General features: G+C 31.3%; 1 protein-coding gene across 2 annotated transcripts; it reads right to left on the reverse strand.

Moving 5' to 3' along the window:
* Positions 1-4,302: 4,302 nt before the first annotated feature.
* On the reverse strand, positions 4,303-7,846 carry LOC112525152 (triosephosphate isomerase, cytosolic-like). 2 transcript variants are annotated; one of them, XM_025135137.1, is made up of 8 exons: positions 7,689-7,846; positions 6,950-7,025; positions 6,608-6,741; positions 6,377-6,509; positions 6,174-6,268; positions 5,086-5,164; positions 4,842-4,924; positions 4,303-4,517 (listed from the first exon to the last, which is right to left on the reverse strand). In XM_025135137.1, the coding sequence occupies exons 1-8, from the start codon at positions 7,725-7,727 to the stop codon at positions 4,467-4,469; spliced, it is 690 nt and encodes a 229-aa protein (XP_024990905.1). In that variant the 5' UTR covers positions 7,728-7,846; the 3' UTR covers positions 4,303-4,466. The 2 variants fall into 2 exon arrangements, with proteins under 2 accessions (XP_024990905.1, XP_024990904.1); XM_025135136.1 differs by having other exon boundaries at positions 6,608-6,816.
* Between the last annotated feature and the right edge of the window lie 7,155 nt (positions 7,847-15,001).

A 15,001-nucleotide genomic window follows, 5' to 3' on the forward strand; every position in this document is an offset into this window, starting at 1 on the left:
AATATGCCTAGAGTATTAGATTATGAACATGCTTCATCATTATGAACCTTTTCATTATGAAACAGTTTCATGAAATTTGCCCCATATGAAACAATTTCATGAACTTTAGGAATGGAGTTCGCCTATGAACGTCCCATATGAAACAGTTTCATTATGAAACATTTTCATTATGAATGCTCCATTCAAATCAAGTTTTTAATATTATAATATATTAAAATTTTTAATATGTTAACATTCAAGAAATTTTCATTAATAAATTTCCTTATTTAATATTTATTAATAACTACCTTATTTATCATAAAAATATAGAAAATGATCAAAATACCCTTATTGATTAAATTTAATTAAAAAAGAATGGAATTTTTCTATTGGTCGAATTTGGTTTACACGGTTTCTTAGAATTGCATGGTTTTCATTTGAACCTGCCCCTATATATATATATATTCTACTTTCATAAATGAATTGCATTGACAATATTAAACAATTTAAATTATGTTATATACTAAAAACTAACAAATAAGACATTAAAAATGTAAAAAGAATCAAATATCGTGTTACAAAAAGTCAAAAACCGTTTATTAGGCATTCGTGGCACATGCTTAACGCGACGTCAAATACAAGAGTTGAGTCCCGATGTACCACGACAACTGTAGTGGCGAGTCTTTTAAAACACTAATTTTAGACAATAAATGATCTAGAAACTTGCTATATGAATGTGTTGAAACATTTAAAAATAGTATATATTATTATAATACAATACGATGAATTTTAATATTTGAGAGCTTTGTTTGTAAAATTAATCAAAAAGAAATTAATAACTTTACAATATGATCACTATATACTCACCTTATGACAAAATAAAGCAGTTGGTCGACACCCATTAAAAAATAGTATGTTCAAAATCGAATAATTTGTGCCTTTATCCATAATTTGATGATTTCCTTATGATGGGTAGAAGAAAAGTTATGATAACGTTATGTACAGTTAAAATATCAGTTTCAAAACCCATTGTTCTGCTTTAATATCTATGCATATTCTTGTTTTGTCGACCTCCGTTCTCTAATCGTTTTATGTATGTTTAACAAATATACATTTTTATTTCCATATCCAGGATAACCTTGCTATAATCCAACTCCGATGTACAAAATATTTACCATACAATTCTAAATTAAATAATTGATGTTAATATTTTATAAATATGAACAAGGGTGGTGTCTGATTGGTTTGAGTTTGGCTCCAAAGGTCAAAGGTACCAGGAGGTCTCAGGTTCAAATCCAATAAGAAATAAAAATCCCTTTGTGGCCACGGAGATTCAAATGCGGTGACTCCGGACTATCTGTAAAGCAGGTGGTCATCCTAGAATTAGTCGGTTCGCATAATGAGTTGGATATCCAGGTTAATAAAAAAAAATGAATTTATGACCAAGATCTTAGCTTTTCAAGTCATGTATTAATCAACGTCAAATATTATAATTAACTCGATACAAATCTTTATTCAACAAAATCTTATAAAACCGCTTGAATATAATATTACAATTATTTCACAAGTGGTCCTAACAACAAAGCAATAGTTCGATTGGAACTAAATTTGTGACTTTGTTTTTGTACGTCAACCAATTGACGTCAATATCCCAACTTGAACGGAAATAAAAACGATTGTCAACAAATTTAGGCTTACGAATTCTTTATATACCATTCATTCTTATATGGCCCATGTAACATACATACATTTTGGTAGTAATTATTTATGTTTTATTTGGTGAAAGGCATGATTCATATAATTTGGGAGTTGTAGCTATCAAATGGTCCTAATTCTATCCCCTAAACTCTTAAAATGTGCCATTTTCTTTTCCACATTTGTATGGTCCAAATCCACCTTACTTTTGGATCTCTATCCTTATCTTTAAAAGTCCAAAACATGCTCCATTTAATTATTTTTGTAAGAACATCCTTTTTTATTTTATCTATACTATATTATAAAGCATTTGATAAAAACTTTTAAAAATCATTTTTTTATATATAAAATACTGTTATTGATGCATATTGCTTAAAACTCAATATTACAAATAAATTGTGTATTAATACAACTTATTAAGACTTTATTTTTTAAATTAGTGTAACTAACTTTAGATAAATATAATCAAATAGAGGATAAATATTTCATTTTGAATATAAAAAACTAAAATGTAATTAGGATAATCATTGAGCTCTAACAAAATACTTAATTATTATCTTTATAGAAAATTATATTATTAAACCAAATTATAAAAAAAATTGAATTAAAGAAATTATAAAAAAACAAAAACTTTTAAATAGTTAATTTGATACTAATATTGATATATTTATTTTTAAAATTTTAAAAATAAAATATAAAATACTATTATCAATGACTGACATGATAGATATTTAATTATTAATTTATTTTTTGAAAATAATTATTAACACGTCAAGAATGTGACATAATTTTCAGATCATATGACGTATGATTATATAAGGTTATATGCATATTTATTTATGGTGCATAAAATATATTGTTATCTTGTTTTATATACTTCTCAAATGACAAAATCCAGAATTTGGGAATAACACATGGACGAAGCATGTAGTTTACTCTTAATCTTAAATATGCAACCTTTAATTATAAGGGTGGTGTTTGATTGGTTTGAACTTAGCTTTAAAGGTCAAAAGTACCAGATGGTCCTAGGTTCAAATCCAAGCAGAAATAAAAATCCCCTTGTGGCCACGGAAGTTCAAATGTGGTGACATTGGGATATCTGCAAAGCAGGTGGTCGTCCTATGATTAGTCGGCTCGCATAGCGGGTTGGATATCTAGGTTAATAAAAAAATATGCAACCTCTTTTAATTTCGTTGTTATCTAGAAATAACAATCAACTATTCCAAGGTTTAACAGTTTAAAGTTGAAATTCATGAATCTGAAACCAAGTGTTTTTTCTAGATGGACCATGCGAGACTATGTGAGAATACAAATTCATTACTTTCTTTGTTATGACAAAAGAGGAAAACGATGGCCGTTAAGATATTTGGGAGTTAAATAAACCAAATTTCTAGGGTTATCAGGTCAATGTTATGTTTGACAAACAAACTGATAAGGTAATTGTTAGTTGAAAAATTAGATGTTGGCTGATAAACTAAGATATTAGGTGATAAACTGGCTCTTGTTTAATAAACTAGTCATATTTGGAGGAAAAAAACGGACTGATAAATTAAATGACAATTTAAAGTGACCTAAAAGAAAAAGAAAAAAAAGGTATACAAATTTTCCTAAATATAAGGGATATAAAACATTATTTGAAATAAGTTTTTTGTTTAGCTTGAGATATCAAACAGAACACCTTCGATAAACTTAAAAAACAAGTTGAGTAATTTAAACATGACCTGAATCAAACAATTTTTGAGTCATAACGATTAAACCTTTCTTATTTGACTCTTTTTATGCCGTTCTCCTTTGTTTTTTCTGTTAGAAAAAACATTTAAAGATAAAGAAATGCATTATATATTACATAAATAATCCCTTCAAACCCTGCTCAACTAAGACTTTGTGATGTAATCATAATTTTTTTTATCTAATTGTCATTTTCATATATGTATTTTTTTATTATTTATCCACTAAGTCAATCTAGTTAATTTTTTATGTTTAGTTATGTTTTTTAATTTGAGAGAAAACATTTAAAGATAAACAACCTCCACCCTGCAAGAAAAAGAAGAAAAAGCGCACACCAAAAGCCTACCCACAAAAACATTGAATTTGAATCGCAATTTCCCATTTTCTTGTCACGGGGTACTTTATCAATCACGTGCATTTATTGTCTCGTGACATTTTTGATATGATTTTACAATTTTTGGATACAATAAATTGGTATTTATGATGTTTCATTTAATGAATTTATGATTGTTCTTTAGAAGAGATGATTTTTATAAAACAATTGTCAATTGAAATAGATGAGGATATATGTTAAAAAGTTAGGGGGTTGTTGTTATTTGCACCTCCATCTATTAAAAAAGTCAAAAAAGACCTACAAATAACATTAAATGGCTTAAAACTTTGAAGTAATATACTGATATGATACGTAAAAGAAATTGAAAAAACCATGAAGTTTCACAAGTGAAAAATGCTCATGCCAAACACAACATGAAGTCAAACACAACCATAGCTTTTTTTGTTATTTATGTAAAATATAAGATATATAATTATAAGAATATTTAAATAAACTAAATATAAGTTTATTTTTAATTGTTTTATACGGTTCTTACACAAAACCCATAAAATTAGATTTAAGTTTTGTTAGCTGATACATATAAAAGAAATTACTAAAAAGAACTTAATTTAGAAACTGTAGTTATAGCAAAGGATCAGATAATGAATCAAGACGAGATGTATAATGATTTTAAGGAATAAAGATGGATCAGTTTTTTTTATTATTTTAGAATAAGCCATAAAAATACGGGCTAAGCATTTCTCTTGACCTCGGCAGCCTTGATGATGTCCAAGAATTCAGCCTACGTATATAAACATTTTCAGCAACAAATACTTGTATCATATGTAGAATTTTTTTTTTAATTTTTAACCTGGATATCTAACCCGCTATGCGAGCCGACTAATCCCAGGACGACCACCTGCTTTGCAGATAGTCCGGAGTCACCGTATTTGAACCTCCGTGGCCACAAGGGAATTTTTATTCCTCCTTGGATTTGAACCTGGGACCTCCCGGTATTTTTGACCTTTGGAGTCAAACTCAAACCAATCAGCACCAGGCTTGTGATTATACGTAGAATTGTATTGTACAGTGAGTGGGTGATAATTAATTACTTAATAATAATTACCTTGAGAGAAGCCCCACCAACTAAGAAACCATCAACATCAGGCTGTGCACCCAACTCCTTGCAGTTCCCACCATTCACCGAACCTAATTACATTTCCAACCAAATGTTTCATGCTATTTTTTACATAAATAAAATGAATATCTCATTTATTTTATATAAGAAAAAAAAAATTAAATATAGAATTGTTTCTTTATTTCTTGATAGATGTGTGTGATGGCATGTTAAAGAAGTTTTTGAATGATACCTCCATAGATTATCCGTGTAGTAGATGCAACTTCAGCGCTGATATTCTTTTGAAGCCAATTCCTCAATTCTAAATGAACCTGTCGATTCACAAAGGTTCAATAAACAAATTCTGCCTAACTCAAACCCATTAAACAGATATTCTAGAGGCTATAAAGCACACTTCTAGATAGAGATGGACAAGGACCGGGCTCTTTCAAGCCGGTTTTAGTGAGCAAAACAAAAGGCTCGGGCTTTTTTAGGCCAGGCGGGGTTTTGGGTTGAAGAAAAAGCCGATCACACTTTTTTAAGGCCAAGCTTTTTTAGGCTGGCCTTTCTCGGGTCGGGATGGGCCTGGGCCTGCTCCTGAAATTTCAGCTTGATCAAGCTTTGAGGCCTACCTAGACCGGGCTTCAGGCTCTAGGCCTGGGATTCTTTTGGCTGGCACGAGCCAGGCCTTGGCTTTTTTGTGCATCTCTACTTCTAGATTATACTCAGAATCAGGATCACAATGAACCACGGGTTAATAGTTTTACAACAGCAAAAAACGGATGACGTGATGAAGGCAAAAGTAAAGAATGAGTGCTCTGAGTAATGCAAATGAGATTATATTAGAAGGTAGAAAAACACCTAAGGGTTGGCCTAATGGTCAATCATGGGCTTGTCTCATGAAGCTTTCAACTCCTTTAGGGTATGTTCGATATTCACAGAATAGATTGAACTCATGAACAAGAGTGAGGCAGGCAGATGAAAGTATTTGGAAGTTTTAAAGGTTTCAATTTGACATGTTTAGTAAGTTATTAAGTTTCTCCCATCTTCCTTGTTCCACCTATTTTGGTGGGACACAAAAAATGGATTTTCGTTCCACTCAATCATGTATCGCAGTCTAATTGTCGCACCGAATGTGTAATAACAAGTTTTTGTTCTGTCTTGTCCTATATTGTCCCACGTAACAAACGTACCCTAAGGACCAACAGGTGGTTGAAGGTCTGAAGTTTTCCTAGACCATGTGGAGGTGGAATTTTGCATGATCCCATGGATTTAATGGGCCAAAGTTATGGTTACCAAAAACATTAGAATGTATAAATGAAAACAAAGTATCCAACTTACTTCTTGGGCCTGAGCAGGAGTAGCAACCTTTCCTGTTCCAATAGCCCAAACAGGCTCATATGCCAAAACTACATCACTCCACTTTGATATTTTATCTAAAATCACACCAAATTTTGAATGTTAAAACACACACTCTCCTTTGAGATCACATCTGTCAAAGAAATTGGAATCTGAAAGGAATTTGAATGGAATGTGTGGTGTACCTGCGATTGCTTTGGTTTGTGCAGCAACAACTTCAATGGTAGATCCTGATTCTCGCTGCTCAAGAGACTCGCCAACACAAGCGATTACCTTTAGACCTTGGGAAAGAGCATAAGCAATCTTGTCTCCAACAAACTGGATGCAATACGACCACCAAATGGACAAAAATCATAAGCATTTCGTTCAGAATGGCCAATGATGGCGATCGAGTAACAAATGTGTATATGCATTACCTCGTTTGATTCATTAAAAAGAGCTCTTCGTTCAGAATGGCCAATGATAACCCAAGGAATACGCAGGTTCGCAAGCATTTCTGCACTGATCTCACCGGTGAATGCGCCTCCTTTCTTAACCCAACAATTTTGGGCTGCAACATGAAAATCAGACCTCAATGTAGTTCTAACAGATGGAAGAAACAAGAATGGGGGGCTCACTACAACCTCTGCAACAGTATCAAACATATGATTACAACCCATACCCAAAACAAGCATCAAACATATATGATTATATATCTTATAAAATGATTGGTTCTTGTATATATATGGGATCATTTTTAATAAACCAAAATTCCATACCCACAACATCTCCAGATGGAACTTGACCAGCATTAAGAAGTGACAAAAGGATCTTGATCTCTTCTGAGGTTCCATTCTGCATACAAAAATTCAACACACCAATGAATTAGACTATGGATGTCACAAGCATGCTCAAGGTTCATCCACAAAGCACCTACTCATATCCAAACTTCAAGTCCCAAAAGCCCACAAAAACTTGATGTCCGAAACCGATTAGGGTTTTAGAGCATGATATCTGTTGTTCATTGGGGTAAGTTCAGTTCGAGTCTTTTGGATAAATGACCTTAAAATGAGTTTTCATAGCCCGTTTACATCTAACATAGTTTGAATTTAAACACTTCCCAGATAGGGAAAGCTGTGAGTTCTTCACAAACTTAATACCATCATAAATGCCTTGATCAAAATTTCAAACTAAAATCACCCATAAAATTAATTAAAATAGTAAATTAGGCCCAAATTAACCAACGCGAGTTCGATAACATCAAAAAGAAAATTTGCAGGGACTTCCATTCATATACAAAGAAACTTAAATGAAGAATTCAAATCCATCATCCACTCAATGAAGGGGCATATAAATTACCTCAATGACACGTCGTTCGTTGTACATGAACAATTGAAATCGAATGATAACATGGGCTTCAAGGATCGATTCGTAAACAACGAACCAACAGGTCGTATGATAAGATGAAATTAAATAAGGCATAAGATTAAAATCAGTGAGGAGTAAATTAATACTTACACATTTCCAGTTACCGCCGACGAAAAACTTCCTTCCCATTTGTGTATTGTGTATTTAGAATTTGTTTCGTTTCGATATTACTGTCCAATCAAGAGGAGATTGTAAACTCCTGTGTGGCTGCCGGTGCCGGTGCCGGTGTTGCCATTTCGCCTTTTATATTGCTGGTCATGTGGCACGTCTACCGGATCAGCTTTTTCTCCGGCGTCTTGCAAAATAGAGTAAACACTACTATTTTAGTCCCCATAGTTTGTTAAAAAGTGCGACTTTAGTCCCTATTGTTTGCATTTTATTGTTGTTTTCGCCCTTGATATTAACTTCACCGGTGGTTTACAGTTAAGGATGAGGAACGAATGCAATAACAAATCATAAACCACAACAACAAAAAATGATAAACACAGAAATGGTGTTTTTTTTAACAACCGGACGTTAATTTACTCCAAAATAAATTCTCTCATGTACTAAATTACTAGATAAATACTTAAATATATTTGTTAGTGGAAAATCTTTAGTGAAATTTGTTCGTTAATATTACGAACTCATGTATTTGGTGTATCAAATCGTGCACATTTCTAAAGGGTTACTTCCAAGGTATGGATCTCTACTCTTGCTTTATTTACTACTAGTTGTGTACCGCGCAATGTGGCGGGAGTCATGAATTTTAACGATTTTAAAGTTCTACTGGTTTTATAAGATAAGATTTAACGATGATATAGGTTGCACTTGGTCTTTACATATTAATACAATTTGAATAAATAAGAGTTATAGTTCCAATTACAGACTATCGATGAAAAAAATTGTATGACAGTTTAAAATCCAACATATTTAAACGACTCCACAAATGTATTCAATTTACACCAAGAGCAAAGAACCAAGAAACTTGAGTTTTAAGATAAGCACTCAAAACCAATAAATAAAACTACAAATTTGACAGATCATAAGCCATGAAAAGACAAAAAAAGATGAGTTTTAGAATGAAATTTCAACTGCTTACCCTCTTTCTTGTCCAGAAACTCATATTAAGGTTAAATTAATACATGTATATATATATATTTCAAAAAAAACCCAAGAACATATTAATTCAAAACATATTATACAGTGCAATTTGGATAGCCTAACCCCAAAACATATAGTATATATATAAATAAATAACTATAAAAGTATAAATCGTAAATATTAAAAATATTTTTTCACAATATATATAATATATAATAATATAATTAAGTCAAAATCTATTCAATATTAGACTCATTTCGAAGGTATTTAACAACACGATCATAATAGTGTAACTTGTTAAAATAAAAATGTATTTTTTAAACATGTTTTAATTGATATACGATTATGTATGTTAATTTGATAAAGATTTAAAATGAAACATTTAAAAGTAAAGGACGTAAAGTAAATTAATTAATTAATTATAGAGGTATAAAGTGTAAATTTAAAATTATAATTTTAAAAAAAGTTGTGAGAGGGTGAGTGTATGTGAGGGGGTGATTGTATGTGAGGATAGGAGGGGGTGAAAAAGTGAGTATAAATGGTATTTTGGTCATTTAGTATTTTAAGACTTTAAGATTTTTGCTAAATTTGCTCAATAAGATAGTATAGATAATCTATGTGCGCTAATTGGAATTTTGATTTGCATTATTTAATTGTTGTTGGGACAAGTGACGGATGTCGAATCCATCGAATAATAATTAACTAACTACACCTTCGTTAATAATTAAAATTTCAACAATGGTAAGTCAAGTCGAATTCACAAAGACTCATTTTAATAATCAATGTCGTCAATTCAAGCACAAATACGGTTAATTAAAATTAAATTTGCAAGGGGGGTTTGGATTAATTAGTAACTAAACATACGATTCTAAAGATTATAAAAATGCAAGAAATTAAGAGTGTAACGATAGTCTACTTTGATAAAGATGCAAACACGCATCATTGATCCCACTGTAACTATATGAAATAAGTTTAAATTGGTGATACTTGCCAACAAGCTCTGTTCTTAACTAAACAGTGATTGAAGTAAAGGTCTTTAACTAAATCTTAATCAGAGATAAGATTTAAACAAGCTCTCAAACTCGTAGGTGCAATTCGCTTTTATCGGGTGAGAAAACATTAGTTCAAAGCGATATGCTCGTAAGCTCGGCTTGAATGACTTTGATTGCAAGATTTCAAGAGCACATTTCGAAAACATTACTAAAATCAAGTGGATTCGCATTGTTACTTTATCAAAATCACTAGACAATTACATATCTAGGTTTTTTACTAAAAGACATTTACAAGAACATCAAATAATTGGTCAAATCAAGCAATGTTGAAGTAAAATTAACATTAAACATGGAAATCAACAAATAAACTTGTCCCAAACGATTACAATGGAATCTCAAAGTAAATGCATCAAAATCAAAAGATTAACTATTGTTGGAATGAACGAAATTAGCCACACATGGCAACTAGGGTTTACAACTTAAATCAACGAGAAATTACCAAAATGGAGTAAATCGCTCCCTTCGTGCATCTCTAAATCTAATGATCTATGTTCGAAACCTCTTCAAATGACGATTTTCAACTCAATTTATACCTAGAAAAAAAAAGCTGCTCAATATTCAAAAATTGGGAAAACTTGTCCATGCAGGTACCTTATGCGACCTGGTACGTGACCCTTGCATGATAGGGGTAGCATTTTGTGTACCGTAAGTCCATATAGTACATGCAACTCTTGCATGACAGGGTAGCATTTAGTGGACAGTAAGTCCACATATATATTATGCGACCTTTGCATGTGACCCTTGGATGACAGAGTAGCATTTTCCTTTGTTATGCCTTTCTTTGACCACTTATTCCATAGAAACCTCTTAAGCATGCCAACCATTTTTCTCACCCGTTTCTTGCCCTTGATCAAACATAGGACTTAGATTTGGCTTATGAAACATAATTTAGGCATATTAAAATATAAAAATGGGGATTTTTGAGCTTATAAACACACACTAAAACACAAAATTCGATGCTATCAACGAGTTTGAAGTTTTTTTTTAATTCCGTCAAAATGAAACAATAAGCTTTTATTTTCTTAAAATATTTAATTTTTTTTACGACGCTAGTGTTTCTAAAATCAAAGTTTGTGGCTCTGATTTGATGGGTTTTGTGTTTTATCTGGCGTTTTGCTATGGATTCTATTATGTTCTATATATATATATATATATATATATATATATATATATATATATATATAAGTCTTATTTGTAATATGTAGTCTCTCAATATGCCGTTTTTATGTATTTCTTTCGGATCATTAACAAGTCGGTTTCTTTTGTGTTTTCTCTAATATTTTGATTGGATTTTATATCGGTTCATATATATTCACTCAAAACATGAGGAATCTAGTGAAATTACGAGCAGACTTGATATATAAAACGTTTGAACTTAAGTAGTAGTAAACAAGCATTTAGTGTCTTTTAATGTAGCAAGTGTGTCATCCACCAAGCTGCAAAAACGGGAGCAACTCCTACTCAAGTTGGATGAGGTTGTGATTCAGCAAGGGCACAACTCATACGGTTAATGTGCGGCTGTAATATCGCTTTCCTATTTTATGGATATGCCATTCGTTTCAATTATCGTAAACCCCACATCCAACTCAATTTTAATCTGAACTGTAATGGGTTGAGTTATACAATTTCATTGTACCGTATTACAATTTTCAAGTTGAAATGGTTGAGTTAGGTTATTAAATGTTTCAAACCCGTCCACCCATGTCCACCCCGAACGACAACAACAATGGCTTATGATCAAGTCGTAGGCACAGGTAGGCTGGACCTAAGGTTCACATGTTACTAGAATTTGGATGGGTTCGGGAAAGGACGGGCTAGGCGTATGTTCAGGGCACACAAGAAATAGGGATCCAAATTTTTTTTAGTGAAATGGTAGTTGTTACAAAAAATAGTAAATAAAGAGACAACTTTTTTTAAATTTATAATAGGGCCAACAAAGAATTTTGTATTATATTAAGGGCGTAAGCATGTAATAATTTATTATATTTAAGAAGGAAATATGTAAAAGTTAATTCGTCATTCATTTTTTAATTATTTAATATCAAGTCATTCTTCTCTCACCCACTCTTTTATTTATTTCATCCGTATGAGTTCTATTTTTATATTAGAATAAATTATGAACATTATATTATGAGTTATTACAAAATTGTCATTCATTGATCTACAAAATGAATGGTTGTGATAAGTTCTACCCCTATAGAGAGAGAGAGAGAGAGAGAGAGAGAGAGATGATGAGCAATCAAATGCAAATCACTCATATTTGTACAAACCGTGCAAAACACTTTCATCCGTTAATTTCATTGTTTAATCTTATGAAATTTTTTAACCATTATTGTAAATTGTGTCTAGAGCTCTTTAGACTTCAGACACGAATTAATTAACCAAAGAATAATCAATTGCATCCTAAATTAGTAGGATTGATTGAATAAAATGACACATGTCAATCAAATGAATATAATTGAATTGTTAATGTAAATTGTGTCTAGATATGTTCAAATGAGTCTAATTGAACCATTAATGTAAATTATGTTTAGATACGTTCAAATGAGTCTAATTGAACCATTAATATAAATTGTGTCTAGATACATATTTAGGAGAGAAAATAAGATGATCGACTCCCCAAAAGATGACACATGTCACTCAAGTTACTTATTTATTAGGGGGGTGTGTGTGTGTGTGTATATATATATATATATATATATATATATATANTATATATATATATATATATATATATAGAGAGAGAGAGAGAGAGAGAGAGAGAGCTTGGTTCAAATGTTAACCCAAACTATTGTGTTAACTTTGTTAACCATTTTCAACCAATTACAATACATCTTAGTATTAGGTTCATATACATTTTAGAATTTAATGACAATGGTACATATGTAATTTTCTTTTTTATGTAACTCTAATATCATTAATTGGGAGTTACAAAATCATAAAATCTCATGCTTTGTGTTAACTTATTATTAATTTTGTTATTTTTTTTAATATTGATTTTTTTATCTTTAATGTTTATGAATTTGTGATTGGTGGAGAAGACCTGGTAGTAAAGTTTTCGGTATCGTTCAAATTGATATATATGAAAGATGATGAACAGGTGTAACCATATGAACACAAATTCACATATGAAAACATTCGTACAACCATATAAACACAACTCGACATATATGAACCAATGTATCAATTATGAACACAAATTGACATATATGAACACTTGTGTCGATTACGAAAACAGATTGACATATATGTACAGTTGGTATAAATATGAACACATATTGACCCAAATGAACATACGAAAGATGATGAACATGTGTGACCAGATGAACACAAATTCACATATATGTACATTCGTACAACCATATGGACACAACTGGACATATATGAACCCTTATTGACATATATGAACCTTTATGTCAATTACGAACACAAATGAACATACGAAAGATGATGAACATGCGTGACCATATGAACACAAATTCACATATATGAACATTCGTACAACCATATGAACACAACTCGACATATATGAACCTTTGTGTCAATTACGAACACAAATTGACATATGTGAACCCTTGTACCAAATACAAACACAGATTGACATATATGCACATTTGTGTCGTTTACGACTTTTTTCTATATACACCTCTGTTCACACATGAACAATTCTCATAAATATCGAATATTTGTTCACATATGAACCATTAACAAAAAAATTGTAGAAGAATCTGGTGTCGAGGATTTTGTTGTTAGTTTTGATTTGATGACGAGATTAATTCACATATAGTTGCATTATTATTAATGGACAGTTACAAAACATGTCATTGTCATTAATGAGCGATTACAAAATATCTCATTGTCATTAATGGACAACTAAAATATTTTTCCAAAATACCCATTGTAAATATTGTTCACTTATGTTACCTTGTCTATGTGTGCAATTAATTACACTTTATGTCATGAATGATAGCCACAAATTTCAAAGATTAATGACTAAGATTGGTTAACAAAGTTAACACAATAAACTTGGTTAACATTTGAACCAACCTATATATATATATATATATATATATATATATATATAGAGAGAGAGAGAGAGAGAGAGAGAGAGAGAAGAAGAAGAACAATCAAATGCAAACCACCCAATTTGTACAAATCGTGCAAACCACCCTCATCCATCCATTTCATTGTTTAATCTTATGAATTTTTTTCATGAAATTGTTTAATCTTGTGAAACTGTTTCATATAATATTTTTTTGATGAAGTTGTTTAATATATGGTTATGAAATTGTTTCATATAATACTTAATGAAATTTTCATAAAATTGTTTCATATATTTCTCTAAAATTGAAATAATATCAATGATTAACAATCTCCACAATAAAAATGATTAATCAACATCTCATAATTACAAAAAAATGAACAAAATGAAAAATTATGATTGGTTGAATGAGGTTTGTACGGTTTGTACAAATAATGTGGTTTGCAAAGTAAATCTCCTCAATGTGTGTGTGTGTGTGTATTAAAGGTCAAAAGATTGGGCTCTTGGGATCTCTCGACCTAACATGAAATTTAAGTTACCTTCACAGAAGCTTGTGTTAGTAGCACCTGCACCACGACCAAAGTCATGTGTAAAGTCACCTAACTCTCTGGAATTTTGTTCCGAAAATAATGACTTACATTGCATGTCACGTTGCGTAACTCTTTGTTTGTACCTGGCAGCCATGTCGGTTGAAGAGGCAAACCTATGTATATGTATTTTCGTTCCTTGGCAAAAAGACTATAAAAATATATGGTTTCTCTCATATTTTTTCACCAAAATCTAAAACCAAACATTCCTTAATTTGCTAGATTGAATCTGGTTATTGTATCCCCTACGCAAACGCAAATATCATCGAGAAATTTTAATCTTAAAACATTGCCACTTTTTAAACCGTTTTGTCTACATCTTTTTTTAACTCTTTCATCCACTTTAAATAAGAAATAATTTTAAATCGATATAAATAATTAAATAAATAAAAGTTGTGGGGGATGAAATGTGATGTAAAAAACAGGACAACTTTACGCGCTTTCGGATTCCAAACGAACGATTCTTTCTGTCCAACAGGAACATGTTTTTACACCACCACCATCATGTCGCTCCATGCTAATGTGCGCACTAGGCCCCCCTTTCACACCACCTTCCTTTTTTATTCTTTTCGACACTCGAAAACACCCTTACAAAATTACTCCATTTCTCCCATTTTCACCTCACAATAACCCCAACAC

Source organism: Cynara cardunculus, assembly GCF_001531365.2.
Source record: "Cynara cardunculus var. scolymus isolate 2C chromosome LG 13, CcrdV1, whole genome shotgun sequence".
NCBI lineage: Eukaryota > Viridiplantae > Streptophyta > Magnoliopsida > Asterales > Asteraceae > Cynara > Cynara cardunculus.

Bases quoted from the DNA above. Each gene is read 5' to 3' on its own strand.
- LOC112525152 (XM_025135136.1), bottom strand. From the start codon at position 7,727: ATGGGAAGGAAGTTTTTCGTCGGCGGTAACTGGAAATGT. The intron at 7,026-7,688 runs GTAAGTATTAAT...TTTTGTATGCAG, and splicing joins TCGGCGGTAACTGGAAATGT to AATGGAACCTCAGAAGAGAT. The intron at 4,925-5,085 runs GTATCATTCAAA...AAATGTAATTAG, and splicing joins TACACGGATAATCTATGGAG to GTTCGGTGAATGGTGGGAAC.